Consider the following 27,500-nt stretch of genomic DNA (forward strand, 5'->3'; position numbering starts at 1 on the left):
GTGTGTGTGTGTGTGTGTGTGTGTGTGTGTGTGTGTGTGTGTGTGTGTGTGTGTTACAGGCGAATGCTCCTTGAACCCATCCCTCAGGAGTTCTACGTGTGTTTCCATGACTCAGTACCCGAGGTTCCCGTGGAGATGGCCTTCAGACTATCCTTTGGCCTTGCCTTATGATACAGCCTAACACACACACACACACACACACACACACACACACACACACACACACACACACACACACACACACACAAAACCTCCCTCAAGCATAGCCTTTGTCTGATTGGAGAGTAATGTCATCAGATCAGACTACCAAGGTCTCATCTCCTCTCCACATGATCTCAAGACCAAAGAGCAGTGATGAAACTTCAATGATCGCAGAAGCTTGGACTTCAGCCAGACTCTACATGTGATGCAGGACATCTCATGGCATGGGTCCAAACATGGTTTTAGGCCCTGGGTCCAAACATGGTTCTAGCCCTGGGTCCAAACATGGTTCTAGCCCTGGGTCCAAACATGGTTCTAGCCCTGGGTCCAAACATGGTTTTAGCACTGGGTCCAAACATGGATTCGGAAGCTGTGTTCAACTATTAATTGGTTCTCAGTATCCATTCTTAGACCAGTGCGATGAGTTGGATTGAGCAGGAAAGACATTTCTTTTGCAGTCATTCAGTCGACGCTCAGGCCTTGAGAAAAGACCATCTAGAGCCATCAGTCTTTACTAATCACCTCAGCAGTGTGGTCTATTACGCACAGACTCAGGGACTGCTACAGGGACTGAGGGAGAGAGAGAGGAGAGGAGAGGAGAGGAGAGGGAAAGAGAAAGGAGGAGGGAGAGAGAGGAGAGGAGAGAAAGAGGGGAGAGGAGAGGAGAGGAGAGGAGAGGAGATGTGGAAGATAAGATGGATACAAGATTCCTCTAGTCAGTTTACTCACTTGGTTTGTTTTCCGAAGTTGACCAGCAGAAAAATGTTATAGGAGCGGTGACTATGCCAAATGCATTTCAGTCTGATTTCCAACATGCCAGGGAAAAACAGCATGCATGATGTAGCTCTTTGGCCACCACATCAGGAAGACGCACTCTCTTGACCTACATGGTGATAAGGTGTTAATTATACGTGGAAAACACATGTTGGTTTCAGACATAGCTGTGTGTTTTAACGAAGAAATGGATCCATATGAATGAACACGTTGATGTGGTTGTGTTTGTGCAGGATGTCGGCCCAGAGTGAGTGAGGTAACATAATGAAGTGGAAAAAAAACTGAATCCAGGGCCTGGCAGAGTAAGCCTGTCTGCCAACTCTTATTATGATGTTTACATTTGGCTCGCTCCCACTGCAATCAGGGCACTCTGTTCCTGATACGGTTTCAGCTTGGTCAGCAAGTACATGTTTCTGTCTTGTAGGTCAATAGAGTTGATGTCGTACCAATAGGATTGTGTAGTAACGCTGTTCATGCAGCATTTATCATGGGAAAAGCAAGAATTCAGAGAGGCTGGAAAACCACTAACCACTTTTTCTGCCATCATGCAGAAAATGGCTGCTAGAAGAGTCATTTTGGTTTATGTGGGTTATTGTTGTGTTTTTGTGTCAGGATTTGTGTTCTTTTTTTGTGGATGTCAGATTCTTTTCAGTCTGTGTGTGTGAGTCAGAAACGGAAGAAAAAAGGTCCTAAATATATAACATGTGTGTATCAGCACAACGTTTATGCTAACTCAGCTTCTTCTGTATGGGGTTCTAGCCAATGGCAGACACATGTAGCCTGTGAGTGTCAACAGGGCGTCAATCCCCTCTACCACACCAAAAGCTTCAACAGGGAGTCGTTCCCTCTCCCACACCAAAAGCTTCAACAGGGCGTAGTTCCCTCTCCCACACCAAAAGCTTCAACAGGGAGTCGACCCCCCTCTCCCACACCAAAAGCATTCATCTGCACTCAAAATCCCTTCAACCAAGAATAGACAAAGATACGGGCTTTGTTATTATTCCGACTGTTTTGACATTGGGTACAGTTGAACCAGTGCCTCAGCGTCCGTCTGCCGTTTCAGTGGCCTTGCATGGAGTAGAACTCCAGTTGTATTCTTCAAAGGGACTTAAGATATTTCTATACCATATTTATCATGATTATTTTTATGAACATTGGAAACAACTTTTCTAATTTCTTATCTCCTAATAAATAAATAAAATCTGTCTCGCACATCTGTTTGTTGGGTATCATGGCAACAGCAGCAGAGCGCACAACCTTGGGACAATGAGCATGACAGTCCTTTGTCTAGAAGTAAATATATATATTTTTTGACTGTACAGTTGAACCAAAAAAAGGGGGTTTTCTGGTCTGTCAGTGAAAGTGGCATTTAAAAGTCAAAAAGTGAGGTCTCATCACACAGCTGGCATCTTGGAAGTCAAGGCAAGTTTATATTGTATTTTATGAAGACATTTTCCAACACTCTTTATCATGAAGGACACGAGAGACAAGAGTCTCACATTGAGTCTGAAGAGTTTATAATCACTTTGACATGTGGGTATATCTGTTCACATGCCTGTAGACCAGTGAGGATGTAGATACTGTGACTACCACCCGGTGAAGATGTATTTGCCGTGACTACCACCCAATCAGGATGCAGATGCCGTGACTACCACCAGGTTTAGGATGTAGTTGCTGTGACTACCACCAGGTTTAGGATGTAGTTGCTGTGACTACCACCCAATCAGGGTGTAGATGCCGTGACTACCACTAGGTGAGTGTAGTTGCCGTGACTACCACCCAGTGAGGATGTGGATGCTGTGTGGCTACCACACAGTGAGGATGTGGATGCTGTGTGACTACCACCAGGTGAGGATGTAGTTGCCGTGACTACCAACCTGTGAGGATGTAGTTGCCGTGACTACCACCCAGTGAAGCTGTAGATGCTGTGACTACCACCCAGTGAGGATGAAGATGCTGTGCCTACCACCCAGTGATCTCAACATGCTGCATTTGTCAGCGCTTTATTCCAGCACCCCCTTGTTCTAAACGTGTAGCACGAGTACTGGTGTACTGAAAAACATGTGGTGTTTGTGAATATACAGGAAGTAACTGTGAGTGTGGATCACACTTTCCTCATGTGGAAGAAGGGAGACAACACATTTCAGGGTGAAGACAGGGACACAAAGTATTCACAGATTCTTTGTTTCGCTCTCAATTTTTATTTAGGTTTTTTCTTTTTTTAACAAAAATAAGCTTATTTTCGTGACTTATCTTTGAGGTTTCATGCAGAAATCTCCCACTGCATTTCAAAACGGAAAATAAATACACTTGGTTTGCCTGCCAGGTAAGTTGGCAAAACAGGAAATGAATTGCATCTCATACATAATTGTGACGCCAGGATAATAATTAGAAGAAAAAAAATACATGGCCAAAAATGCCATACCACAGCTATAAATAAATTCTGTGATTTGCACTCTGGTTCAGAGTGAATGTACAGACACAGACAGCAGACTTCCTGACAACAGACACGCACAGACGGGCGCACCTTACACACACACACACACACACACACGAGAAAAGGGAATCTTAATTCTCCTCTCACCACAACACACACAAAAGAGACGTTAGCAGAGCAACCACATACTTCCAGGTAAAGGCACACACTCCTATTATCGCATCCTTATTCTCAGTTACACACACACATCTGAATTGTTCTACAATATGCTAGTTTCAGGCAACTGGCTCACTGTCTACACACACACACACACACACACACACACACACATAAAGATATCAGGCCACTGGTTCCTTCGTTGAAAAACACAAACAAACACACACACACTCACACAAACACACAGTTCACCCACCGTCTCTCAAATTCCCACACACACTCTAGGCCACGAGCTGTGGCACCTGCAGCTGCAGGTTCTTGTTGTAGCACTCCAGGCTACACAGTGGGACTCCCGTCTTGGAGCACGAGTACCTCTTGGGGTTGTGGCACCCGTCCACGGCGCAGCTTGCCCTCAGTGGTGGCGCCGGTCGCGGTGGCGCCGGCTCGGGCGCTGGCACGCCCACAGGGAAGGAGATGCTAGCGCCCTCGGTGATGGAGCTTCGGTAGCGCACTGTTGGCACCAGCGCCTGCTTGGCACGCCGCTCCCTGTCGCCACGGACACCGCTGCGGACCTTGGCCTTGTTGCTGGTCTTGGTGAGCCGCTCGATGGTCTGGTTCTTGCTCTCCTCGGCCTTGCGTGCGGCCTGCAGGCGGCGCTGGCGAGCGCGCTCCTCACGCTTGCGCAGCATCTCCGCCGTGGGCTCCTTCACCTGCAGCCCAATGGGCAGCTCTAGCAGAGGCTGAATCTGCTGCTTGTGCAGGAGAGCTTTCTGAAGGGACACACACACACACACACACACACACATTATAAACACACAAACATATTATACACACACCCACACCTACATTATACACACACACACAGTCAGAGGCTGAATCTGCTGCTTGTGCAGGAGAGCTTTCTGAAGGGATGGACACACACACACACACACACATTATAAACACACAAACATATTACACACACACACACACACACACACACACCTACATTATACACACACACACAGTCAGAGGCTGAATCTGCTGCTTGTGCAGGAGAGCTTTCTGAAGGGACGGACACACACACACCCACACACACACACACACATTATAAATACACACACACATTATACACACACACACAATCAAAGGCTGGCACTGCTGCTTGTGCAGGAGAGCTTTTCTGAAGGGGCACACACACACACCTGCACATTATACACACATAAACTATGCAATATTAGATAGACGACTACTTGAGTGTGGGTGAACACACACACACACACACACACATATAGACTACACATTACCAGATGACAGCCGCTTGAGTGTGGGTACACACACATATTGACTACACAGTACTAGATGAACTGCTTGAGTGTGGGTACACACACATATTGACTACACAGTACTAGATGACAACTGCTCGAGTGTGGGCACAAACACACACTATATTTACATTCTATGCACAGTACACTTTTTTAAACGGCATGTACACCCACAACGGTGAATGTGCACTTGGTGTTGATAACTGTTCTACCAAGGTAGAGTAGAGAGAGAAAGTTGTTTAGATCCAAGTTAGACCTGTGTTTCCAGTGCATTCAGAGAGTATATAGATCCAAGTTAGACCTGTGTGTCCAGTTTCCTATTTTGTTCTGTTGTAGCCTCATGCTATAATCGTTCCAATTCATTCCTTTTTAATGAATTTGAACAAAATTCTACAAAACCGTTTCCCTTTGTCATTATGGGGTGTCGAGTGTCGACTGATGAGGGAAAAATGTAAACGATTTTAGCATTCGGCTGCAACATAATAAAATGTGAAAAAACCTGAAGGTGTCTGAATGCCTGCCTGCCTGCGTGCGTGCCTGCCTGCCTGCGTGACTGACTGCCTGCCTGCCTGCCTGCGTGCCTGCGTGACTGACTGACTGCCTGCCTGCGGGGGTGACTGCCACCTACCTGTCTGGCAGTGAGCAGCGACTCGTCGATCTCCTTCTTGAGCTCTCCGTTGTCGTCCAGCTCCCCTTTCTCCAGGGCCTCCAGCCAGCGCTCCTCCTCGTCCACCGGCCCCAGCAGGATGCCTGAGTCCATCTCCCCCAGAGACGACGGCTCCAGGTTACTGTCCTCATCTAGGGACCAGGAGAGAGGGGACACAGAGCATTAACAACAGCAACAACAACAACAACAACAAAAATAAACCAATATGGTGTATATATGCTGTGCACGGTCATTGTGACTTAAATAAACGAGACAAAACCAGGAGGGTGGAGGGGTTAGGAGACGGGCATGACCTGGAGATGTGAACAGAAGGAACACAGAGATGCAGGAATAGACAGGTCAAAAGGTCAAGGTCACATGGTCTCCTTTCATTCAGCTGATGGAGTAAGCCACTACCACCACTAGTCATTCAGCTGATGGAGTACGCCACTACACCACTAGTCATTCAGCTGATGGAGTAAGTTACTACCACCACTAGTCATTCAGATGATGGAGTAAGCCACTAACACCACTAGTCATTCAGCTGATGGAGTAAGTTACTACCACCACTAGTCATTCAGCTGATGGAGTAAGCCACTAACACCACTAGTCATTCAGCTGATGGAGTACGCCACTACACCACTAGTCATTCAGCTGATGGAGTAAGTTACTTAAGCAATAAGCCCCAAGAGGCCGTGCTTTGCGCTGATTTTAGAACAGGTAAGGGAGTTGTTAGGCACGACGCGAAGCGGAGTGCCGTTAAACCCCCTTACCTGTTCTAAAATCAGCGCAAAGCACGGACTCGCGGGGCTTATTGCTTTTCTAAACCTGTTACTACACATATTTGATATGGTTTCATAAATAAAGACAATTAAATTTAAGAAACAATAGTTTAATGATAAATTGTCATTCTTCCGCCACTTAAAATTATAGTTCCTAAATAAATCGTTGCCACGCAACCCTTGAAGCAACGCAACAGCCAGATGGAACACTGGGTATGAAATGCGCTATATGAATGCCTTGCCATTCGCTGCGCAGTAATATGGAATGTAATCAGGTCAAATTGTAAGGTAATGCTGGATTTTACAACGGCTTTTAGCCAATCACGATCAAGGATTTGAACAATCAGGTTTAGAATACACCACTAGTCATTCAGCTGATGGAGTAAGCCACTAACACCACTAGTCATTCAGCTGATGGAGTAAGTTACTACCACCACTAGTCATTCAGCTGATGGAGTACGCCACTACCACCACTAGTCATTCAGATGATGGAGTAAGCCACTAACACCACTAGTCATTCAGCTGATGGAGTACGCCACTACACCACTAGTCATTCAGCTGATGGAGTAAGTTACTACCACCACTAGTCATTCAGATGATGGAGTAAGCCACTACCACCACTAGTCATTCAGCTGATGGAGTAAGCCACTACACCACTAGTCATTCAGCTGATGGAGTACGCCACTACACCACTAGTCATTCAGCTGATGGAGTACGCCACTACACCACTAGTCATTCAGCTGATGGAGTAAGCCACTACACCACTAGTCATTCAGCTGATGGAGTAAGTTACTACCACCACTAGTCATTCAGCTGATGGAGTAAGTTACTACACCTAGTCATTCAGCTGATGGAGTAAGTTACTACCACCACTAGTCATTCAGCTGATGGAGTAGGCCACTACCACCACTAGTCATTGACTAAAATCACTGTTACAATGATGTAATGTATACACACAAACACACACACAGACACACATACATACATATATACACACACACACACACACCTAACCAGGCCTTGTACTGCTCAATGGGGACTCCCTCTGAGGGTTCATCCTCATCTTCGTCGTCGTCGTCATCATCGTCGTCTTCATCGTCATCATCAACTATCATCAGTGGAGAAGGAGAACGAGGAGCTTCTGAGACTACACTGAAGGTTGGCACACTGACCACACAAAACACACACACACACACACATTATTAAATCATGACCAATATACAGACACAAGTGCTTCATTACACATACACCATAAGTTGTATGTTGCTGATTGCAGTTGTGATATTTACGTCTATCCCCAAGACATAAGAAATTAACACGAAATTGGTGATCTCTACACAGGTATTAGGTACCTTTGACTACTTCGCGTGTATATATATGCCAGTGGCGGCTGGTGGTTTTTAAAGTTAGGGAGGAAGGACTGTGCGCCTGGTTGCCATTGGCCTGCTTATTCCGTTAGTGGCATAAGTATGTGAGATACAAGTTGTTTCAGGGTGTTTTTGTGGACTACAGTACTACAAAATAGCAGGCAGGGATACAATTGATACAAAGCCACCAGTGTGGCACCATTGTACTTAAAAAGCTGGTGGGCAGCATGTCTTTGGACTAGACAAGGCCAGAAGGAAATGATGCAAAGCCAATTAGTCAAATCAGGCCTACTCTTGATTTAAAAAACTACATTCTAAATTTTGGGCTTACCATTTGGCCTATTTTCCCCCTCAATTACTCAAACTATTGGTTATTATTTGACTAATTTTATTTTCAGCTGCAATTGTTTTAAGAAAAATTAAGACACAAGACCAAAAGTGATGCCATTTAAAATGCTCTGAATCATTCACTAACATCCTTTCCACAATATTAAACAACAAGTTACAAAGGCAACAAGTAAGAGAACATTATTTCAGAACTATTAACATGGGCTGTTAGCCTAACATTGTTTGTGGCAAATGTGGATGTTAATGGATGTTTCAGAATGTTGATCAATGTGTAGGCTAATTAGAATAGATACGAAACACATCGCGTTCTGAAACATTCATTAACAATTTCCATTCAGAATGTCAGCTGAACGTGAACAGTCAGACTAACAATAGGCGTATGAACGATTTAAAAACAAAACAGTACAGCCGATTGTTTTTTTTTGGTACCAGTGTAAGTATATAAGTATTTCGCATACCAGTTAGCATTAACGGCAGCGGTTTGTTTTACCATTGGGTTTAGTGACTTGGATATTTGGAACAGGTTTCCCTGTTGTTTTGATACTAACCTTCTCTTTGTAGCTCAATGAATGAAACGGTTTGTTCAATAAAACATGAACAATATCTTCGTTTTCCATTGCACATCCTCTTTATTTGCCATCTTTCTACAACAATCTTTAAGGGTGACGTGTTATCGATATCCTTCTGCAATGGTATTAAAGTCGAATCCCCTCCCTCCAACGCCAAATCCGTTGTTTATTGGTTAAGCGATTTGGCCCAAACTCAGACGCTAGGGAGGTCTTTCCTCCCCTGGGCAATGTAAGTGAATGAGCCCCACGAACCGCCAGTATCAGAGACAGATTACATTGATCTCAATGGGAGCCAAAGGGAGGACGTCCTCCGTGCAGTAATTTTCTTGTTACGATAGGGGGTGCTAATGTTATTTTAACTCAGGGAAACAAATTATAATATTCATAGTATTAAATACTGATATCAAACTGAATTTTAGTTTTAATTTGAGTTTAGTCAGTTCAATTACAAAAATACATTTCTCAAAAAGTTTGGGGAGGTTCTTCCTCCGTTTCCTCAATGGAAGAACCTCCTCTGATATATGCATATAACGCAGTGCTATTTTCCATCAACAGTGACAACAAAGACCTATTTGGAAAATATAGACAATGTCTGTCACTTCAGTGCTCAGTGTTACTTAACATGATCAGTGCCAATGTTTAGGCTGAAATAGAGTCATTGCATTGAGACTCCCTTTCTCACCTTTTAGTGCCCAGTGTCTGTCCTCCCAGTTTAATCTTCAGCTTCAGTTGTGGGGGTTTGATGATTATGGGCAGACCGGAGTCTGAATCGTCGGGGGAAAAGCTCTCCTCGCGGTGGTGCTTCTTCTTGTGCTTCTTGTGCTTCTTGTGCTTCTTCCGATGGGCGTTATAAACCCCAAGCTCATTCCGGTCACCTTGGGGACAAGGAGTACAACAACAGTGGGAAACATTTTTACTTCACCCAAAACACACTTGAACTTTGTTTTATCTTTCGTCTCAAGGTTGTCTGGCTGGTCATAGGACTGCAAACAAGACAAAACCTGGCCAATCGCCCCTGATTACTGGTGCAGTCCAATATTTTGAGTGTGTATGTGGTCCCAAAATGTAACCATCTGGTGGTAAGTACACACACTCTTGTTGTTTGTACTGGTATCACAAAGGAACCACTCAAAGAGGTAGGGGAAATAATGTATATTGAATAATCTTGTAAATAAAATACAGAACATCAAGATGTTGAATACAGATGAGCTGTGCATCAACAACTTGATACATTCACTTCATCAAACATGTAGGAGAACACGGATTTCTTGCTCTTATAAGCAGTGTCTTATCAATTACTGACGGTACTGACACTGTCAGATAAACCAGATAAATAATGACATAACCTGATGAATCTGCACTTTACACTTTAAAAATATACTTACCTATTAGGTACCGTGGATGGATCATCATGTCCTTCCTCTTCCCCATTGACAGCTGTGCATGGGGTATAATTCAACTGTTACTGAACGACTTATTGATTGAAAAAAATAACACAGAGTCAATTACTTCAGTAAAAAATTACATTGTACATAGCAACTATGTTAAAGGCACCCAGTGCAACTTTATGTAAACATTCAATGAAAAATAAACATTCAATTTCTAGTCTTTTTTACACGTAGTAAGTTTCAATAACTCCATACCATTACATATGGACATTCATGGAGCAAAGATGAGACGTCGTTGTGTGGTGAGAACTGATAGAAAATCGTAAACAACAACAATCGCGGGTGGGGAGAAGCCATTTTTCCATTGACTGGAAGCCTGCTTTATTTATTGTAGGTTACAAAAAATAAAGAAAATGGCGGCGATTGTTGTTGTTATCGATTTTCTATCAGTTCTCACCACACAATGACGTCTCATCTTTGCTGCTTGAATGTCGGTATGTAATGGTATGGAGTTATTGAAACTTACTACGTGTAAAAAAGACTAGAAATTGAATTTTTATTTTTAAGCCTCGAAAGTTGCACTGGGTGCCTTTAACGTTAAACGGGCCGCGAAGTGGTAAATGATAACTGGGCCCAGCCTGCTAAGTAGAATTAGCTAACTGGCTAACTAGCCAGTTTGGCGTTTGCTTTACAAGAACTATTCACTATATCAACATATCTAGTTTAAAGACTTACATTTCAAAAGCCTCAGCGGCGTGTATGTGAACGGTGATGCTTTTTGACGGCGAACCAGCTTGAATGAAGTTGTCAAAGACTCCTGACTAAATGGCAACGTTAATTTTATTTAGCGGAATAGCTAGCAAGGATACGACTTTGTAATTCCATTATTAACGTTACTGCTCCGCTGTATTGGAGGAAAGATCATATTATTACACCTGCCACACTTTTACCGTTCATAACTATATGGTGTTCTGAAAATAAATACAGTACCTCTGGTAATTTACAACTATAGTACGTGTGTCGCAAAATCCTCGTTGTGGGCTGTTAGCTACTACTAGCTTGATGCCCAGCAGCCAGGATTGTTGTGGATGTGATGTAAACAAATTGCCGTCGCTACGATTTCTGGGAAATTGTGTCCTTTTAGTAGTGGTCGGCTCTTAGTATTAGTTTACTGGTGAAAGGAAATACACGACAAGGCAATAGAATCGCAGGCATAGATATGTCTATGATCGCAGGCACCTGCTAAGCAAAGAAGATAAGGAAGGTCAGTCGTTATTTAGGCGCCCGAGTATTGCCAGTCTCACTATTTGATTTGTAGGCTATTTGCAGATTTTGTTCTATTTCTCTCAATGATGATCAATAATTAGTTGCTAAAGAAGCACTATTTCGATTTCTTCTTAATATTTTCAAAGTGCACGAGCTGTGGGAGCACAAGAAAAGTGAACGTCTAGCAGCGATTATCATATGTCTATGGCCATTATAGCCTTACTATCGAGATTCAAAGTAACAAAACTTGGAGACAAAACTTTTTGGGGAACTTCACGTCGATCATACACCCTTGAATATAAAAAAGACTCAATGAAATTGGTTGAGAAATGTAAACGCTAAAGTGCGTTTTATTAAAACCGCAGCTCCACCGTTCTTGCGTTAGTTTACTGGCCAGGTGGTTCCGAATCCGGTGCAATATGGCGGCCACGTTTATCGCGACCCAACCATAAATACATCTATGGACCCCAAACAGCCAATGAGGAGTCTATCTATACTATGTATGGCGGTCGGCACTTACGTCACTGGTGAAAAGAAATACACGACAAGGCAATAGCATCGCAGGCTGCTGCTAAGCGAAGATAAGCAAGGTCAGTCATGTGAATGTTGCCGACTGTTTACCTACTGAAAAAGTGGCCCTTAACTGAATGAACTGGCTGTTTATGCCCAGTCCCAAATGCAGTCCTCAAGTTTCGTTGTACAACTGCATGTAGCACAAGCCTGTCAACACGTGTTCATACCTAAACAAACATTGCAGAATCTAGCATTGTATGAGATGCGTACTTGAACATAATGTTCAAGTCAGTTGGATTTCAAGTCAAGTCAGATTTGTTGGAGTAAGCCTCGGGTGAGCACCCGATTGGATTGTTGCAAACGATGTAGCCAGTTAACTAAGTTAAGCAACAGTTGAACTGGTGGCAACAGACTCCTGACGCTGCGTATTTTTCATGTCACATAACACTTTCGTTCAGCCTGTGTATACCTTGCAACCGCTAGTTGGAAATAATGTGATTCCTCATCTTAGTCGTACTTCTGAACACTCAGAAGGCCAAAATAAAACAACCCTACTACTCACAACCCTGAAGGTGTTTTGACAATGTGTTTTTTGTGTAACCCTCCACAAAGCACCTAGAGGCCATTAGTATAATAGCAAGGAGTGTCCTCTGTAAGGTTTGTGGTTCAATTCACAAGCCAATAAGTAGTGTAGGGGAGCAGTGAACTCCAAACTAGGAGTTAAAGTAGATCTACTAATTTGGGACTACTAAATGTGTACAAGTACAGGATGAAATTATAACAAAATACTACAAAAAGTCACATGCCAGCAAATATCAATTGAGTATCACAAAAACGGCCTAGTTTTTGTTCATAAGCCATACACAAACCAAAAAAAAAAAACTATTCATGGGAAGATGCAAAGAATGCCCGCTTTGGTTTGTCCATCAGTCAGTCACATGTGTCAATGTGCCATGTGTCAATTCACAACGTGACAAATCACAACATTTACTATCAAGCCCTGCATAACATTTTAAGCATCCAAAACCAAATCTTATTTGAAGAACACCACTCATTTTAGTTTAGGAGAGCAGAGCTCCAGAGAAGAAGAAGGAAGATGAACACCGCTGATGAGCCTTCTGGGGGTGTTGTGGGCCTAATTAAACGAAACACTGATGTAGGAAGATGCCCGCTTGAAAGCCCCAGTAAAATGCTCACTTAAGCAGCCTTATTGATGCTGTATCCTGCTGCTCAGGTTTTATGTAGTTATGTTTAGCACTTGTGGGCTACAGAGAGTGCATGTTGTGCTGTAAAGGAGTGCCTCTCCTTTACAAATCTCATGTACAACATGTGGCGCGGGTTCCAGCTGTCTCCAGCCAGTGCTGTGTTATTGTTGTATCTTGCAGCACATGATCTATGGTTGTGACAGTGAGAGGATTGGCCGCTGTGGGAAGTCCCCAACAAATAGTACAAGACATTGAACGTACAGTATGTTCCTGTGTATAACTAAAACGTTGTGAAAATCAAAACATTTCAAATGTCTGATAAATCTACTCACTGTGTAACTGTTGTTTTGGGTGAAAAACTCACTCATATTCTTCTAATGCAGGGGTTTTCAACTGGGGGTCCGTGGCCCCCTGGTGGTCCATGACGCCATTGCAGGGTTCCGCAACATGAGCCTATGTTGATCAGTTCACCATTCTTTTTGATATTTCAAGACATTTCCAGATTACACTGACAAGTGCTACAGGCAGAATATGTGCGCAGGGGCGTGGCGGCGGTGGTTAGTGATCTACCCTGATAGCTGAACATATTCAGGGGTTATAGGCAGAATATATGTGCAGGGGAGGGGGCGTGGCGGCGGCTAGCAATGTACCCTGATAAGTTCACATATTTAAGTGTTATTGGCAGAATATCTGTGCAGGGGGAGGGGGCGTGGCGGTTACAAACATGCTCGCATCTGTGGGCCGTAAATTACTTTCTAGTCAGAATGGTGGTCCCTGGGACAAAACCAGTTGAAAACCACTATTCTAATGATATTTGATAACTACTTGCACTGATCTATGATTTAAAAAGGGGGTTTTAGTATGAATCAGTTTGTTCCATGTGCTTTCCTTACCCCTTTGTCCTTCTGTTCTCGCCCTCTCAGCCTGTTGTGTCTCAGAGTCCTGTGTATTTAAACCCTCTGTTCATCATATGTCAATGTTCATGTTCACGTCAGGTTCATGTGTGCCTGCTGTTTTAGCTGTTCGTACTGTTCTTGTACACATACACATATCAATAAGTGATATGAAATACAAACACATAGCAATAAGTGTTCTGAAATACAAACACTTATTATACGGCTCTTCAGAATGTTCCAAAAAGTACCGTTGATTTGAATGGGCCATCCCAACATCCGCCGGTGAATCTTTCCTGATATTCACCTCTGCAAAAAGATATTAACCACTGTCATTGGCAACGGGTTTTGTGCTTCTAATTCACATCTTTCATATCATTCCGCCAAGTAGTCCGGTCATTTAACGTAACAGACTCATTGTAATTTGAAGTCAGCAAGTAATGGGTTGCTACGCGACACCTGAAACTTAAAAGTTCTATTTGCTTGAGGAACTTTTTTTTTTTCTTAGCAGAAATCACAAATGGCAACAAAATCATTAAAAATAGGTATTTTGGCAAGTAACTGTTTATTAAGCGGGTTAATGTATTATTACGCTGCACATCGGGGTGCTGTTTGCCCCGTCGGGATTTATTTTTGGATAATGACCTCCGGACAATACATTATCCCTTACTTAATGGGGTTGGTGTTAATGCTGTACTTCACATAACTTTACATAACAGCAGTATGCTTTTCTTCCTAGGAACCATGAACTATTCACGTTTTTTAACAGCTGTCAGCGCAGCCCGGAAACCTTCTGCAATCCGTATGCTAAGTAAGCCACAGCTCAGTCACATTTGTGTGTCATGCTCTGTACAGATGCAATAGTCTGGTGATTTAGACCATCAGGTCCTTAGCATGCATGCAAGTGAAATGTTCATCCCCCCCCCCAATCATTCTGTGAAGTGTTACAAACGGGTGAAACAGATTATTCACTGACAAACGGAAGCCACTCATAACACACAAGCTGTCTCTCTTACTCGCTCTCTCTCTCCCTCCATCCCTCTCTCTCTCTCTCTCTCTCTCTCACTCTCTCTACCTTAAACTATCTGCAGCGGAGTTGCAACAGCGTTCTCCACCATCACTCATCTCCCTCGCAGGCGGGGCTCCAAACCCTAACACCTTCCCTTTCCAGTCTGCCACGATCCGAGTGAAGAATGGGGAACCATTGGTGTTTGACGAGACCACAATGAAGAGGGCACTGCAGTACTCTGGATCTTATGGGTTAGTGTGCAAACTGAAATTTGTGTTATTTATTTGGGTGGTCATGATCTGCATGAGCAATTTAGAGGCTGGTAGGTCAACCTGAGCAAAATGAGAGCTCACTAATTATTTTCTTTCCTCAGAATAGTTCCCTGTTGTACAATTACATTGGACACTGAATTGGTTTATGGAAGCAAAACAGACTTGTTACCTGAAGTAGTCAGTGCTGTGTAATGAATGCGTATGAGCGTGTTGATGTGGTTAGTGCTGTGTAATGGTAAAGATTTGCAGCTCACAGCGCCCCCACAGGTTTGCAGTAAATCTGTTGCAATGACAACTACAGGGATGACAGTAATGATGATAATGACTGATGTTGATATCATTATGAACTATGACATCATGAACATGTATGATATCATTATAAGGAGAATGACTAATGATGATGGAGGTGGTGATGGTGAGGTGGATGATAATCAACGACGATGCTAGTGATGGTGATGAATACTGTATGATGATTGAGATGAATAGCAGTGAACATGTAATTGGAATTCATTATAATGATGATGATAGTGACTTGTAGTGGGGATCTAAAGAGAACGAAAACAGGACAAAATAATGGAACTTATAATGATACAAATTATAAAGATAATTTTGATGTAATAATACTTCTCTTAACATCAGTATTAACTAAAATGTATTGATAAAACAATATATATATACAACAATCATAAACAGTAATAATAAATATAGGTAATAGTACAAAAACATTATAACTGTGCTGAGAGTAGTTTGCCCTCCCTCCCTCCCTGCCTGCTTGCAGCATCCCTGTGTGTGTGTGTGTGTGTGTGTGTGTGTGTGTGTGTAGCATCCCAGCACTGGTCTCGTGGATGAAGGGGCTGCAGAAGAACTCTAACCCTGGTGTGTGTGTGCAGCATCCCAGAGCTGGTCTCGTGGATGAAGGAGCTGCAGAAGAACCTGCACAACCCCCCCACTGCAGGCTACAGCCCCGAGAGAGGCCAGATGGAGCTGTGTGTAACCACTGGCAGTCAGGAGGGCCTGTGCAAGGTACACACATACACGCACGCACACATACACGCGCGCACACACACACGTACGCACACATGCGCGCGTACGCACGCACACACACACACACACACACGTACGCACACACACACACACACGTACGCACTAACACACACCTACACGCACGAACGCACACACATGCGCGCGCACACGCACACACAGATGCACGCACAAACGCACAAGGTGGAAGTTTCTGTGTGTAAGTTTCACACACACATAAATGCACAAACACACACAGACACACAATCACACGCACACGCGCACACACACACACACACACACATACCAGAAGGTGGACGTTTCTGTGTGTTAGTTTCTGTGTACGTTTCAAACACAAGAATGCACACACACACACACACACACACACACACACACACCAGAAGGTAAACGTTTCTGTATGTAAGTCACATACATACACATAGACACACACATGCCAAAAGGTGGAAGTTTCCGTGGGCCTCGCACACACACACACACACACACACACACACACACACACACACACAAGCACACATACATGCCAGAAGGTGGAAACTTCTCTATGTAAGTCACACACACACATTCAGGCATGCAGTACTGTCCACATGCACATGCCCATCCCTGCTTTCTAATTTGGTGTCAGTCACTTCACATGTGTGTATGATGTCTCACACACAGGCACACAGTCACGGCTCAGCTCTCCCTTTTCTCCCTCCATGTCCTCCTTTATACCACAAAGAGGCAACTTGAGATAAAAAGCCCTTGAGAGAGAGAGAGACAGACAGAGAGAGAGACAGGCCGAGAGAGAGGGGGAAAGAGAGAGAGAGAGAGAGAGGGGGGGGGGAGAGAGAGGGAGAGAGAGAGAGGGAGAGGTAGAGAGGGATGTATGTATATGCTCACACAAGGATCTCTACACATTGACACCCACACCTACTATGTGTCTGTGACTCATATAAAGACCAGCAGTCATCTGCAGAAAAGCTCTCTCCTTTTCTGTCATATACTCTCTCTCTCTCTCTCTCTCTCTCTTTCTCTCTCTCTCACTCTTCCTGTCCCCAACCTTTCCCCCCGTCTTTATTTGCATGTCTCTCTCAATGAGCCTCGGATCTCTGTCTCACTCATGTCTCTCTGTCTCACTCATGTCTCTCTGTCTCACTCATGTCTCTCTCAATGAGCCTCTGCTCTCTGTCTCACTCATGTCTCTCTGTCTCACTCATGTCTCTCTCAATGAGCCTCGGATCTCTGTCTCACTCATGTCTCTCTGTCTCACTCATGTCTCCCTCAATGAGCCTCGGCTCTCTGCTCTCTGTCTCACTCATGTCTTGGAGCCTAAACAGAAAGTAGCCTCCTCCTAATCTGGTGTGAATCCCTCTGCCCCTTATCAGACCAGTACAGCTCCAGAGTTAACTCTTATCTGCCCCTGATCAGACCAGTACAGCTCCAGAGTTAACTCTTATCTGCCCCTGATCAGACCAGTACAGCTCCAGAGTTAACTCTTATCTGCCCCTGATCAGACCAGTACAGCTCCAGAGTTAACTCTTATCTGCCCCTTATCAGACCAGTACAGCTCCAGAGTTAACTCTTATCTGCCCCTGATCAGACCAGTACAGCTCCAGAGTTAACTCTTATCTGCCCCTGATCAGACCAGTACAGCTCCAGAGTTAACTCTTATCTGCCCCTTATCAGACCAGTACAGCTCCAGAGTTAACTCTTATCTGCCCCTGATCAGACCAGTACAGCTCCAGAGTTAACTCTTATCTGCCCCTGATCTGACCAGTACAGCTCCAGAGTTAACTCTTATCTGCCCCTGATCAGACCAGTACAGCTCCAGAGTTAACTCTTATCTGCCCCTGATCAGACCAGTACAGCTCCAGAGTTAACTCTTATCTGCCCCTGATCAGACCAGTACAGCTCCAGAGTTAACTCTTATCTGCCCCTGATCAGACCAGTACAGCTCCAGAGTTAACTCTTATCTGCCCCTGATCAGACCAGTACAGCTCCAGAGTTAACTCTTATCTGCCCCTGATCAGACCAGTACAGCTCCAGAGTTAACTCTTATCTGCCCCTGATCAGACCAGTACAGCTCCAGAGTTAACTCTTATCTGCCCCTGATCAGACCAGTACAGCTCCAGAGTTAACTCTTATCTGCCCCTGATCAGACCAGTACAGCTCCAGAGTTAACTCTTATCTGCCCCTGATCAGACCAGTACAGCTCCAGAGTTAACTCTTATCTGCCCCTGATCAGACCAGTACAGCTCCAGAGTTAACTCTTATCTGCCCCTGATCAGACCAGTACAGCTCCAGAGTTAACTCTTATCTGCCCCTGATCAGACCAGTACAGCTCCAGAGTTAACTCTTATCTGCCCCTGATCAGACCAGTACAGCTCTTATCTGCCCCTGATCAGACCAGTATAGCTCTTATCTGCCCCTGATCAGACCAGTATAGCTCTTATCTGCCCCTGATCAGACCAGTACAGATCTTATCTGCCCCTGATCAGACCAGTACAGCTCTTATCTGCCCCTGATCAGACCAGTACAGCTCTTATCTGCCCCTGATCAGACCAGTACAGCTCTTATCTGCCCCTGATCAGACCAGTACAGCTCTTATCTGCCCCTTATCAGACCAGTACAGCTCCAGAGTTAACTCTTATCTGCCCCTGATCAGACCAGTACAGCTCCAGAGTTAACTCTTATCTGCCCCTGATCAGACCAGTACAGCTCCAGAGTTAACTCTTATCTGCCCCTGATCAGACCAGTACAGCTCCAGAGTTAACTCTTATATGCCCCTGATCAGACCAGTACAGCTCCAGAGTTAACTCTTATCTGCCCCTGATCAGACCAGTACAGCTCCAGAGTTAACTCTTATATGCCCCTGATCAGACCAGTACAGCTCCAGAGTTAACTCTTATCTGCCCCTGATCAGACCAGTACAGCTCCAGAGTTAACTCTTATCTGCCCCTGATCAGACCAGTACAGCTCCAGAGTTAACTCTTATCTGCCCCTGATCAGACCAGTACAGCTCCAGAGTTAACTCTTATCTGCCCCTGATCAGACCAGTACAGCTCCAGAGTTAACTCTTATCTGCCCCTGATCAGACCAGTACAGCTCCAGAGTTAACTCTTATCTGCCCCTGATCAGGGATCAGTTTAAATGGAGTAGACACACACTTCCAGTGTTGATTGTTTGAAAAGTCACGTCTCTGTTGTTTGAAGATGTTTGTAATGTTGCGTCTCTTGTCTCTCGAAGGTGTTTGAGATGCTGGTGAATCCTGGAGACAACGTTCTGCTGGACGCGCCCACATACTCCGGCACGCTGGCAGCGGTAGGACACATTATTCATGGCATCCTGCTTCTCCTCCTCTCCTGCCCAGCTCTCTCTCTCTCTCTCTGTCTCTCTGTCCCTCTCTCTCTCTGTCCCTCTCTCCCTCTGTCTCTGTCTCTCTGTCTCTCTCTCTCTGTCCCTCTCTCTCTCTGTCTCTCTCTCTCTGTCCCTGCTCTTACTCTCCTGCCCAGCTCGCTCTCTCTCTCTGTCTCTCTCTCTGTCTCTCTCTCTCTCTATCTCTCTCCCTCTGTCTCTCTCTCTCTCTCTCTCTCTCTCTCCCTCTATCTCTCTCCTTCTGTCTCTCTCTCTCTCTCTCTCTCTCTCTCTGTCCCTCTCTCTCTCTGTCTCTCTCTCTCTGTCCCTGCTCTTACTCTCCTGCCCAGCTCGCTCTCTCTCTCTGTCTCTCTCTCTGTCTCTCTCTCTCTCTATCTCTCTCCCTCTGTCTCTCTCTCTCTCTCTCTCTCTCTCTCTCCCTCTATCTCTCTCCTTCTGTCTCTCTCTCTCTCTCTCTCTCTCTCTCTCTCTCTCTCTGTCCCTCTCTCTCTCTGTCCCTCTCTCTCTCTCTCTCTCTCTCTGTCCCTCTCTCTCTCTGTCCCTCTCTCTCTCTCTCTCTCTCTCTCTCTCTCTGTCCCTCTCTCTCTCTGTCTCTCTCTCTCTGTCCCTGCTCTTACTCTCCTGCCCAGCTCTCTCTCTCTCTCTCTCTCTCTCTCTCTCTCTCTCTCTCTCTGTCCCTCTCTCTCTCTGTCCCTCTCTCTCTCTCTCTCTCTCTGTCCCTCTCTCTCTCTGTCCCTCTCTCTCTCTCTCTCTCTCTCTGTCCCTCTCTCAATTCAATTCAATTCAATTCAAATGGCTTTATTGGCATGAATGTACAATACACTGTTGCCAAAGCACTAATAATAATAACAATATAATAATAACAATAGTAAAAATAAGAATTGGTAATGCAGGAACAGATAAATTATGTAAATACCAAGTAAAACGAATAGATACATAAAAAAGTAGTCATTACAATTCATTAATTATAATAATTACATAAAGAATAATAATAAAAAAAAAAAAAAAAAAAACATATACAGTAATAGATAAGAATAGATAAAAAACAAGCAAACAAAAAAACTATGAGTTCAGGCCTATGTTTATAGGTGATATGGCCTGCTCACGGAGGATGTGGCAGGACTGCACATATTCAGAAGCCAAAAAGATACATGTCTCAATTTCCCCCAGGAGGAATGGCAGTTTCTGTTGGTTATCTAGGTTCATGAAACCAGGGTGGATGTTTTCAAATTGGTTGAAATATGCATTTCTTATATTTTGGTACTTTGCACATTCCGTAAGAAAATGAGGCTCATTTTCGACAGCGTTCATATTACAGTGGACGCATAGTCTCCCTTCTGGAGCCACCCAGCATTGTCTGTGCCGCCCCTTCTCCACTGCGAGACTATGGTCGCTGAGCCTGTTTTTTGTCAAAATAATTCTTTGTTTATAATTTTTGATTTGGGTAAGGTATGGTGCCAATTTGTATTCCTTTTTTAATGTTCTATAAACATTTAATTTGCTGGACTCTTTAATTTGGTTCTTCCAGCATTTCATATAATATTCTGTATTGCTTTCTTTTAAGTTTCTAAGCCTAGAGGCAATGCTAATGTCTTTCGTGCTGAGCCCATGTTTTTGAACAAGGTAGTTGTAGGGGTCTCTCTCTGGGTGTTCATCCCTCAGTTGGGCAGCAGTGTGGTGGTGCCTGTCTGGCTTGCATGTTTGAAGATGGTTCCAGAATTTAGCTGCTCTCTTTTGAGTGTCAAGAAGGAGTGGGTATCTTCCCAACTCTGCTCTACATGCTATGTTGGGGGAACTTCTGTTTACACCTAATATGTTTTTACAGAATTCCAAATGGAATACTTCGGGGGGGCTTTTGTCCCATGAGTCGAATTTATTTTTAAATTTGGTTCCCCAAACTTCACTTCCATACAGCAGTATAGGTTTAAGTATTGTATCGAAGAGTTTCAGCCAGAGTTTTATGGGGGGGTTATATTTTAGTAGGGATTTCCTGAGCATGTAATAGGTTTTTCTTGCCTTTTCCGTTAGATCAGTTATTGCGACATCAAAAAGTCCAGTTGAAGATATCATTAGTCCTAAGTAACAATATTTTTTAACTTGTTCCAGTTTTTCTTCGCCTATTGTGAAGCTGTAATTATTATTGTGTTTTGAGTGTCTTTTTTGGAATACAATGATTTTTGATTTATCCAGGTTAATTGGAAGGGCCCATGTAAGACTGTATTCGTTTACAATATTTAGACTTTCCTGAAGCGCCTCTGCACTAGGGGAGAGTAGTAGGAGATCGTCGGCAAAAAGCAGGCATTTAATTTCTTTGTGTAAAAGTTTAAGACCTTGGGATGAAGATCTTTCAATTGTTGTGGCCAAACCATTTATATATATATTGAATAAGGTTGGACTTAAGCAACAGCCTTGTCGAACTCCTTTTGTCTGCTCAAAATAATCTGTTAGTCCGTTGTGAATTTTTACACAGCATTTATTGTCTTTATACATATCTTTGATGATGTCATACGTTTTGCCCCCAATTCCACTATCAATTAACTTCAACATAAGTCCGTCATGCCATACTGAGTCGAAAGCTTTGCTAAAGTCAATGAAGCAGCCAAATATTTTACCTTTTTTAACATTTTGTACGTGTTCCTCTATGAGTGTGTGCAAGGTGTATATATGGTCAGTTGTTCTGTTGTTTTGAGAAAAGCCTATCTGGGATGAATTTATTATATTATTGTTCTGGGTAAATGTTGTTATTCTGTTGTTCAGGATACCACAGAATACTTTCCCTAAATTGCTTCCCTGTGAGATGCCTCTATAGTTATTAGGATTAAGTTTGTCACCTTTTTTATGAATTGGTGTGATGTGGCTCACCTTCCATTTTTCTGGAAAGTGGCCTGAGGCAAGGATTAAATTTAATAATTTCAAAGTTGCCTCTCTAAATTTGGGAGTGCTGTGTTTCAGCATTTGGTTATACACTCCATGAAGATCACATGATTTTTTGTTCTTGAGGGATTTTAATTTTAAGTTCAATTCTGATGATGTTATAGTGGTATCTAATTGATTTAGCCTGTCCTTTTCTGTCTCTTCAAGTTTTCCTAACTGAGATTTTAAGGTTTTTTGCTCAGAATTTAGGTTACCCTTTTTGTACAATTTTGCAAAATGTTCTGTCCATTTTCTACCATCAACTAATGGGATGACTTTTTCTTTTCTAGTTTTATCAAACTTATTCCAGTGTTCCCAGAAGGAGTTATGATCTAAAGCATCCTCCATTTCTTTGAGTTGGGCATGTATATGGTCATTTTTTTTGTGTATTTCTGAAGGGTGTTAAGATATTGTGTTCGAAGTTCTTGATTTGCAGGATTTCTGTGTTTATTGTTTGAACTTAGTCTCACTTCTTTTCGCAATTTTTTACAGTCTTTGTCGAACCATCTGTTTTTGTTTGAATTCTTGTTTTTGGTAGTGGTGTGTTTGACTTTTTTTAATGACCTTTTAGCTGCAGTTAATAGTATTTCTGTCATTTGTTCGGCTGCTAAATTGATGTCCTCCCTGCTGTTTTCAAATTTGGTGAAAAGGAAGGAGTAAATCATATTTTCAACTTGGATGGAGTTTAGTTGCGTTATGTATTGTTCTGCATTTTCATTACTCCATGCATATTTTGCAGGGAGTGGGTGTAAGGCTGGTGTTGTTTTTGGTTGAAGGCTGTTAGGTTCTTTTTTAAGACTGATAGTAATGTGGCTATGGTCAGACAAAGGCAGCTGTGGCATCACCATGAAGTTGTTAATTTGGCTTGGGTCTAAATCAGATATTGCGTAGTCCACCACACTGCTTCCCAGGGATGAACAGTAGGTGAACTTGCCCAGAGAGTCACCCCTTGTTCTGCCGTTGACAATGTAAAGGCCAAGGTCTTTGCAAATTATTAAAAGTTCCTTGCCATGTTTATTTAGAATGTTATCAAAGGTCAGTCTATGTGTACTCACAATGGTGTTTTGTTGGAGGGTATCAATATATTTAAGGCCAGCTGGGTCAGTAAAATCTAATTCGTTACCAGTTCGTGCGTTTAGGTCTCCCATTAGGAGGATTTTACCAGTTGATTGAAATGCAATAATTTCTGATTTTAAGTTTTCAAATGAGGTTTCGGAGTAGTATGGTGATTCATAGGGAGGAATGTACAAGGCACATAAATATGTGTCATGATCGGAGAAAGTGAGCTCTTTTGAGAGTTTGATCCATAAATGTGATGGTCTCTCTCTGTCCCTCTCTCTCTCTCTCTCTCTCTCTCTCTGTCCCTCTCTCTCTCTGTCTCTCTCTCTCTGTCCCTGCTCTTACTCTCCTGCCCAGCTCGCTCTCTCTCTCTGTCTCTCTCTCTGTCTCTCTCTCTCTCTCTATCTCTCTCCCTCTGTCTCTCTCTCTCTCTCTCTCTCTCTCTCTCCCTCTATCTCTCTCCTTCTGTCTCTCTCTCTCTCTCTCTCTGTCCCTCTCTCTCTCTGTCCCTCTCTCTCTCTCTCTCTCTCTCTCTGTCCCTCTCTCTCTCTGTCCCTCTCTCTCTCTCTCTCTCTCTCTGTCCCTCTCTCTCTCTGTCTCTCTCTCTCTGTCCCTGCTCTTACTCTCCTGCCCAGCTCGCTCGCTCTCTCTGTCTCTCTCTCTATGATTCTCTCTGTCTCTCGCTCTTTCTTTCGCTCTCTATCTTTGTCCCACTCTCTCTCTTTCTCTCGCTCTTTCTGTGTCCCTCTCTTTCTCTTTCTTCACACTTCTTATATGTGTCACATTTGCTCCTCCCACTCTCTCCCCATGAACAGACATATCTTTCTGCTCTGTCACTTTCAAATCTTCAAATCCAGCATTCAGTTCAGTCAATCAAAAAACAAATCAAATCCGTTTTGACATAAATATCTGCTTTAAGTTAGTTTTACCGAACTAAACTATTGTCAGGTGGTGTGCGTTTTTATTTAGATTGTAGGTTATTCTTATCGTACAATTTATGTTAAGGTGACTCATTCTCTACCACAGTCAGTCTATCTATTTGTGTTTCCTTCTCCATATGGTATCCATGATGTCTCTCCCTATTCCATCCATCGTCTCCTTCCCATCCCCAGCTCCAGCCGCTGGGCTGTAACCTCATCAACGTTCCCAGCGACCAACACGGCATGATCCCAGAGGGCCTGCAGGAGATCCTGTCTCGCTGGGACCCGTCGGACGCCCGCAAGCCCGGCAGCAGCCTGCCCAGGGTGCTGTACACCATCCCCAACGGGGGCAACCCCACTGGAGCCTCCATGACCACCGAGCGCAAGCAGCGGGTCTACGAGGTCAGGAGGGGGAGAGGAGGAGGAAGAGAGAGAAGAGGGGTTTTGGGGGGAGGGAGGTCTTAATTAAAATGTGTGGTTTGGCCTTACCTTAAATATTGAATTGAGAGGAAAGAAAGAAAAGGAGGGACAAAAAAGGTGTAGGATTGGATTGCACACCCCCATGAATAGTTATGGTGAAGTGTGTGTGTGTGTGTGTGTGTGTGTGTGTGTGTGTGTGTGTGTGAGAGATGTTTTTAGGAGGTCTGATGTTATCAATTTATCAGGTTTCTTTCTATTTATTCATTTTTTGCAGCTGGCCAGCAAGTATGACCTCCTCATCGTGGAGGATGACCCCTATTACTTCTTGCAGTTTCAGAAGGTACTCAAGACCCTCTCCACTTGGCCTTGTGTTCACTCACTTCACTCCATTGGGTCAGGGACAGAGCAGGGGCAGGACAGGGACACCGAAGTGGACAATAAGCAGTACAGATTGCTTCAGGTCCCTTTTGGATGACCGTTTAAAAGGAACACAAACTGAGTCTGCGTAGAACACCTCAGACAGAAGACCCACACATACAAACACAAACAAACGGACAGACAAAAAGACCCACACATACAAACACAAACAAACAGACAGACAAAAAGACCCACACATTCAAACACAAACAAACGGACAGACAAAAAGACCCACACATAAAAACTAATGCAGACATTTAAGCCCTAAGCGATAATAAACTCACTGTAGAGGGAGGCAAACATGACATAGCCGAATGTCTACGCAAACAGTGTCCCCTGGACTTTCAATGTATTGGTTCCTCAGGCTTCTCAGTAATATTATGTGTGTTGCCGTATAGTGCCGTGCTAGTAGGTACATGCTAACCTTCAGGCGCTTGTTTGCACAGGTTATAGAGTTTAGCTGGGAGTCTTGTTCCTTCTGTCGAACATCGACTAAATGGATCACGATTGTTTTACTGAACTGATTATGTTCTATTTAGTTTCACGTTTTATAGCATCATGACTGGGATCTGGATGTAGCCACCAGTGTGGCCTAGAATCAACCGTTGTTGTTGTTATGTCTGTCAATTTTGAGTTTTGTCAAGAATACCATAAATAGCCCCTCTCAAATAATCATTGAACTGCCAGTGAATTAGCGTGGTTCGCTTCATAGCCACCTGTTTCTTAAATCGTTGGACTTGTTTTAGTTGTGTGTTGTAGTTAGCGTCATAGAAGTTAGTTCCAGTCAAAAGTTGGTGGCGCTGTGGGGTAATAACATGTAGTTAATTTTCAAGCCTTGGGCTACAATCCCTGTGTGTGAATGAGTAATAGTAATGACTTCATTGCTGAGGTGATTGTGTCTCACAGTAATGACTCCATTGCTGAGGTGATTGTGTCTCACAGTAATGACTTCATTGCTGAGGTGATTGTGTCTCACAGTAATGACTTCATTGCTGAGGTGATTGTGTCTCACAGTAGTGAGTTCATTGCTAAGGTGATTGTGACAGTAGTGAGTTCATTGCTAAGGTGATTGTGACTCACAGTAGTGAGTTCATTGCTAAGGTGATTGTGTCTCACAGTAGTGACTTCATTGCTGAGGTGATTGTGACAGTAGTGAGTTCATTGCTAAGGTGATTGTGACTCACAGTAGTGACTTCATTGCTAAGGTGATTGTGACAGTAGTGAGTTCATTGCTAAGGTGATTGTGACTCACAGTAGTGACTTCATTGCTAAGGTGATTGTGACAGTAGTGAGTTCATTGCTAAGGTGATTGTGACTCACAGTAGTGACTTCATTGCTGAGGTGATTGTGACAGTAGTGACTTCATTGCTAAGGTGATTGTGACTCACAGTAGTGACTTCATTGCTGAGGTGATTGTGACAGTAGTGACTTCATTGCTAAGGTGATTGTGACTCACAGTAGTGACTTCATTGCTGAGGTGATTGTGACAGTAGTGACTTCATTGCTAAGGTGATTGTGACTCACAGTAGTGACTTCATTGCTAAGGTGATTGTGACTCACAGTAGTGACTTCATTGCTGAGGTGATTGTGACAGTAGTGACTTCATTGCTAAGGTGATTGTGACTCACAGTAGTGACTTCATTGCTAAGGTGATTGTGACTCACAGTAGTGACTTCATTGCTAAGGTGATTGTGGCTCACTGTGGTTTGTCTTACAGCCCTGGGCACCCACCTTCCTGTCCATGGACGTTGATGGCCGCATCATCCGCACCGACTCCTTCTCCAAGATCCTGTCGTCTGGGTGAGCACTCCAGGGGTTGTCAGGGTGACTGTGTTATGGGGATTAGTCACTAAGGCAGCTCAATCTGAAGGGGATGACACACAGAGAGAGGATAAACCCAGACACGATTTAGAAAAGAACCGAGTAAAAAACAAACATTATTTCAGACCCACTTCCTACTAAATATAACATTTTGTTGTTATTCAATTCCCTCAGAATGCATCATCATGTAGGTGTGTGTTCCTCGTCATCCATACATCTTTGTTTACGCCCCTTACACTGATACACTGGTGTCCCACACTAGCTGAATGATGACTCTGTTGCCATGGCACTATCCTTCCTGTAACTGTGCGTGTGTGTGCTCCTCGTGCACTAGCGTAGGTGTCAGGAGTCACGGCCCACCAGTTGCATTTGTGTTCCCTCAGGACCTAATTGAATTAGCAGGGTTTCGCTCCCTGCACCGACGC

General features: G+C 43.7%; 3 protein-coding genes across 5 annotated transcripts in view; 2 read left to right on the top strand and 1 right to left on the bottom strand.

Annotated features, from left to right (window-relative positions):
• Window positions 1–171, top strand: part of intu (inturned planar cell polarity protein) — a gene marked incomplete at both ends in the record, with an annotated part of 30,159 nt that extends 29,988 nt beyond the window's left edge. Inside the window, one exon of the mRNA XM_080859811.1 lies at window positions 60–171. Coding sequence (XP_080715937.1) covers window positions 60–171 — 112 coding nt within the window. The remainder of the gene's footprint in view (window positions 1–59) is intronic.
• A 2,972-nt stretch (window positions 172–3,143) lies between these two features.
• On the bottom strand, window positions 3,144–11,025 carry ino80b (INO80 complex subunit B). 2 transcript variants are annotated; one of them, XM_080859775.1, is made up of 7 exons: window positions 10,963–11,024; window positions 10,708–10,793; window positions 9,970–10,021; window positions 9,267–9,459; window positions 7,310–7,467; window positions 5,501–5,670; window positions 3,144–4,338 (listed from the first exon to the last, which is right to left on the bottom strand). In XM_080859775.1, exons 3-7 carry the CDS (start codon window positions 10,013–10,015, stop codon window positions 3,850–3,852), a joined length of 1,056 nt encoding a protein of 351 aa, XP_080715901.1. In that variant the 5' UTR covers window positions 10,016–10,021; window positions 10,708–10,793; window positions 10,963–11,024; the 3' UTR covers window positions 3,144–3,849. The 2 variants fall into 2 exon arrangements, with proteins under 2 accessions (XP_080715901.1, XP_080715900.1); XM_080859774.1 differs by having other exon boundaries at window positions 10,708–11,025.
• A 121-nt stretch (window positions 11,026–11,146) lies between these two features.
• Window positions 11,147–27,500, top strand: part of aadat (aminoadipate aminotransferase) — a 24,808-nt gene continuing 8,454 nt past the window's right edge. The window contains exons 1-8 of one of the 2 annotated variants that reach the window (XM_080859773.1): window positions 11,147–11,236; window positions 14,589–14,660; window positions 14,941–15,109; window positions 16,021–16,153; window positions 19,397–19,471; window positions 24,610–24,819; window positions 25,112–25,177; window positions 26,972–27,054. In XM_080859773.1, the coding sequence (XP_080715899.1) occupies window positions 14,594–14,660; window positions 14,941–15,109; window positions 16,021–16,153; window positions 19,397–19,471; window positions 24,610–24,819; window positions 25,112–25,177; window positions 26,972–27,054 (803 nt within the window). In that variant the 5' untranslated portion in view covers window positions 11,147–11,236; window positions 14,589–14,593. Of the gene's footprint in view, window positions 11,237–11,772; window positions 11,829–14,588; window positions 14,661–14,940; window positions 15,110–16,020; window positions 16,154–19,396; window positions 19,472–24,609; window positions 24,820–25,111; window positions 25,178–26,971; window positions 27,055–27,500 lie in introns of those variants that run through there. The other variant, XM_080859772.1, reaches the window with a different exon arrangement.

This window comes from Sprattus sprattus (assembly GCF_963457725.1).
Source record: "Sprattus sprattus genome assembly, chromosome: 21".
In the NCBI taxonomy this organism is placed as follows: Eukaryota; Metazoa; Chordata; class Actinopteri; order Clupeiformes; family Clupeidae; genus Sprattus; species Sprattus sprattus.

Coding starts and splice junctions, on each gene's coding strand:
- ino80b (XM_080859774.1), bottom strand. CDS start 10,015: ATGGGGAAGAGGAAGGACATGATGATCCATCCACGGTACCTAATAG. Junction 9,460..9,969: donor CCATCCACGGTACCTAATAG/GTAAGTATATTT, acceptor CTTGTCCCCAAG/GTGACCGGAATGAGCTTGGG. Junction 7,468..9,266: donor CAGACACTGGGCACTAAAAG/GTGAGAAAGGGA, acceptor TTGTGTGGTCAG/TGTGCCAACCTTCAGTGTAG.